This window comes from Gavialis gangeticus, unplaced genomic scaffold, assembly GCF_001723915.1.
Source record: "Gavialis gangeticus isolate Ggan-Ray unplaced genomic scaffold, GavGan_comp1, whole genome shotgun sequence".
NCBI classification, from domain to species: Eukaryota; Metazoa; Chordata; order Crocodylia; family Gavialidae; genus Gavialis; species Gavialis gangeticus.
In genome coordinates this window covers 39,839,791-39,843,981 of record NW_017728997.1, presented here as the reverse complement: position 1 = coordinate 39,843,981, position 4,191 = coordinate 39,839,791, and the positions used below count along the sequence as shown (strand labels likewise).

At 47.7% G+C, this 4,191-nt stretch overlaps 1 protein-coding gene across 3 annotated transcripts in view; it reads right to left on the bottom strand.

Annotated features, from left to right (window-relative positions):
* Positions 1–4,191, bottom strand: part of TAMM41 (TAM41 mitochondrial translocator assembly and maintenance homolog) — a 92,545-nt gene that overhangs the window by 49,178 nt on the left and 39,176 nt on the right. For all 3 annotated transcript variants that reach the window (XM_019505086.1, XM_019505087.1, XM_019505088.1), the window contains one exon: positions 967–1,117. In XM_019505086.1, coding sequence (XP_019360631.1) covers positions 967–1,117 — 151 coding nt within the window. The remainder of the gene's footprint in view (positions 1–966; positions 1,118–4,191) is intronic.

The following is a 4,191-nucleotide window of genomic DNA, read 5'->3' as shown; positions in this document are numbered from 1 at the left end:
GGGGGCTGGGGACGAGCAGCCAGGCAGACCCTGACTGGGGTCCTATGCCAGTGGGAATGGGGACAGAGGGAGGATTAAACCCCTCCCTTCCCCTCAAGCTACTGGGTTTCCCATCCCTACACCCTTCTCAGCCAGCCAGAACAGTGATAGTACTCTGGCTAGGGAGGAGAGGGTTGGGGCCAACCTTGCTCTGCTGGAGCAGACAGCCCAGCCCAGGGCTGCAAAGCATCTTGGGATGTGGGGGGACTGCGAGTTAACTTAAACCATGAAGGGGTCTAGGACAGAAGTTCCATAAACTGGTATGACCTAAATCAGTTAAGTCTGATAACTACATTCAGCCAGGTTTATCTTAAACCAGTTTCAGTCATTTTGAAAGAGGTTTATTTTGCACTGAACTTGTTTTGTTACATGTTTAAACCAGTTTATGATCACTTAAACTAGTTTGTGTGTAACTTCTGTTCTATAAGCCCAGTTCCCTCAGCATCTCCTCAGTCATATGCCCTAACCCCCAAACCATTTTCATTGCTAGTACTAAAAATGAAAATGTTATATAGAAATTAGACCCTCTTTGCTTAATTGCATTATAATATACACAAGTGATCTCTTACATTAATTTTATATTTATTTTTTCCTTTTGGATTGAGTTATACTTTTCAGTTCATCTCCCTTGGAACCAAAATCTCACAAAGTTACCAGAGCATTAAATGTTAGCACACGTGATGGGACAGTGACTTTTTCAACTGAAATCAATACCAAAACTGTCACCAAATTCACATGCAGAATCAGGCCACATTAAAGATTTAATAGTCAGTCTCACCAAGGCCTACTTACTTTTGAGTTTATGGCTCAGACTTCCTATGACCCCTAGCAACGTACCTAGATTACTACAGCTCCACCTACAAAGTATGATACTCCCCCAAACACAGGCTTTACTCCTCAAAAGAGGTTATAAATGTGTACACTAACCAGAGTAGGAAAGTCCTGCAATCTGCATATAGAGATCTTCTTCAGAGAAACTTTCTGGCAACATGAGAAAGGCTGCTGTGACTGCACTCTTCAAATTGCTAACAAGGGCAGCTTGCAGCTTGCCGTTCTCATTTTGGGTCAGAATTTTCACCTGGGGGGGAAAAACAAACAAACCAGAGCATTCAAAAGCAAGATTTCATGAAGCAAGTTCTGTTGAAGACAGAACTATTGAAAAGTATCACTCAAGCCAAAGGAAAATATAAATATAAAGTTAATGGTAAGAGATTATTTATGCATAATATAGTGCAATTAAACCAAAAGGGTCTAATATCTGTATTAAATTCCCATTTTTAGTGCCAGGCTATAATTACAAGACTGTTATAAATAAAATGTATTAGGTCCTCTTTAGCTTCTGTGTGGCTCTTTCCTTTTTCTTGATTTAGAAAAAAAGCAGGTTAGTTAACACAATAATTCTACCCACATCAAAAGGAAAATGTCATATATGATTAGCAGGGATCTGAGATTTCCATTGGGAAAACATAGATTTTCTCCTTTAAAGGAGAAAAATGTGGGAAACGATGGATTTCCCCTTGCAGGCTGACAGAGTTCCAACCTGCAAGAGGCTGTTTGGGACTGAGGAGAGTGGGAGGAGGGTGATAAGAGGCAGAGGGTAGCATGGTTATATGTGTACATGCACATGGCTGGTAATACAGCCCCAGGCAGCACGGTGGACGGCAGCTCCCACAGCTGCCTGCAGGTAAGTCTATAGGAGGGGGGCCATAGGCAATGTGTGTGTGGGGGGGCGGAAGGAGGGGAAGGGGTGATGACGCACACAACTTGGGAAATGGAGGTGGTGGCTCACACCAAGCCCACACGGTGAGGGAGGGAGTGGGGAACGTTTGGTGGCTGAGGATGCTGTGTGGTACCTAGGGCTAGAATGTGCCACTGTAGGGCCTTGGCTGGGGAGTGGCACAGAGCCACAGGCAGCTTGTCTAGGGGGAAGGGGAAGGAGAGGAAAGAAGCAGGAACTCTGCTCCCCACCACTGTGTACACTCCTGGGGAGGGATTGAGCACCGGTGTCAATGAGTTGGGTGGACATGGAGTGGGTAGGGGGCACATGCCCCCCCCCCAGATTTCTGCACCCACAGTGGGGCACAGGGCTGCCACTTGGCCAGGCTGTCATCAGTGGCAGGAACTACCTCTGTAGCCCAGTAGGCAGAAGCCTGCAAAGGAGGGTGGAGGCGGGCAGTGCGACTTGTTGCAACCATTGCCGTGAACCCTGCATCAGCCACACTGTGAAGGTAAGGTATCCTCTGCTTGCCACCACAGTGGAGGTGGCTTCTGCCTCCCCACTGCAGTGGTCGGCAGGGGAAGCTTCACCATGGTGGCACAGCTGTTGTGGGGCTTGCTGTGGCAGCAGCAGCAGCAACAAATCCCAGCCTCCAACTCTGCCTTCCGTGCCAGAGCCTGCCTGCTGGGCTGCAGTGATGGCTTCTACCTAGTGCCGGTCCAGCTTGGCTACAGCACTGTGCCACACTGTGGGGAAAAAAATCTGGGCGTAGAGCATGCGTCTCCCCACCTCCGGCTCTCATAACACGTTGCCTGTGGCATCACCTATGCTCGAGCACCCCTACTACACTGCACCGCCACCACCCCACATACTGGGGGGGCAGGGAGCTGTGGGTTGGGAATAGGGGTCACCCCCAGCTTAGTGCTTCCTCCTCTGCCCCTCGCCAGCTGAGGTGGGGCCCTGCCCTGGAGTGGCATGACAGTCCCTCCATACTCTGGTCCTCTGGGCAGTTGCCCTCACTGCCCACCCCTAAGGCCAGCTCTGCCTGCAAATTATGCAGAGGAGTATGGGTCACATTGGAAGGCCTGAGGGGAGCTGTGACTTGGGAGTGAGAGGTACTGGCATATCAGGGCTGCTCAATGCCACAAAGCAGCAGGAAGGGACAGCCTCAGCTGGACCCACACCCTAGTGAGAAGGGGCAGGGGGAGCTCTGATTTTCAAAGATAAACAAACCAAAACAAAACCCCCAAATATATAGGTATTTACAATTTTTTTTTTATTATAAATGATTGAGGTACTGGGGGTGCATCTACATATGCTTTAATGTGCTTTTCCTAACACATTAAAAAAGTATGCATTTTCACTACTGTACATTAGGGAAGCCTAGTGCACATTTATTTAGTGCTTCATGTTGGAGATACTAAATACATGTGCATCAGGCTCCCCTAATGTGCAGTAGTGAAAGTGCAACGCTTTAATGCATAGTAAAATGGGTTAAAATAACATTAAAGCACACATGTAGATGTACCCTGGTAATACACACACACAAAATTTGATACATACACAGGCAAACCCCATTTAACACTTTTAATTGGTTCTGGGAAAACCAAGCATTAAGCGGAACCACGTTAAGCGAAACTCATTTCCCCATATTGTAAATAGAAATAATTGGTGACTGCTGCTTCTTACTGTAGCTTCTCACCATCACCACTGTCTCACCCCACCCCTCTGCCTGCCTGCTGGCCGCTCCATGTGCCAACCCATGGCCTGCACTCCTGCCAGCTCTGGCACCACGGGGCCCCGTACTTACCACTTCTCTCCACCACCACTTCTCCAGCCCCATGTGCCAGCCCATGGCCCATGCTCCTGCCAGCTCTGGCACTCTGGCAGGGGCCCCACACTCATGCCTGCCGCCCCACTTGCTGCTTCTTGCCCCTGCCGCTTCTCCCCACCCCCACCCTGCTCCTGCTCCCCACCCTGGGCCCTGCTGAAGGCCGCCTACTTGCTGCCGCTAACCGTTCCTTGCCACTGCTTCACTGAGCACTATAGTGAAACTGGCTCAGCACTAATTGAAATTAGATATTAATTTTAAATGAGCGCTATAGCAAAATAGTGCTAAGTGAAACCACGTTAAGCAGGGGTTGCCTGTAGAATTTTAAATTGTAAATGTATCCAATATATTTACAATTTTAAAGCAATTTGTATATGGCATTTAATTTTAATATTGCGGAAAAACACGAGTTTTGGACCATCATAGAATTTTGGATTTTTTTAAAGTCATAGAAAGCCAGGATCCCTGCTGATTAAGAAAGAAATAAAAAGCAGGCTACCACCCAATAGTAACATATAGGAGGCAGGCAGGAAGGTGGCACTGCAGATCCGAAATTGTTTTTGAACGTGTTACTGTACAGCAAAAGCTCATTCTTAGTCAAGTG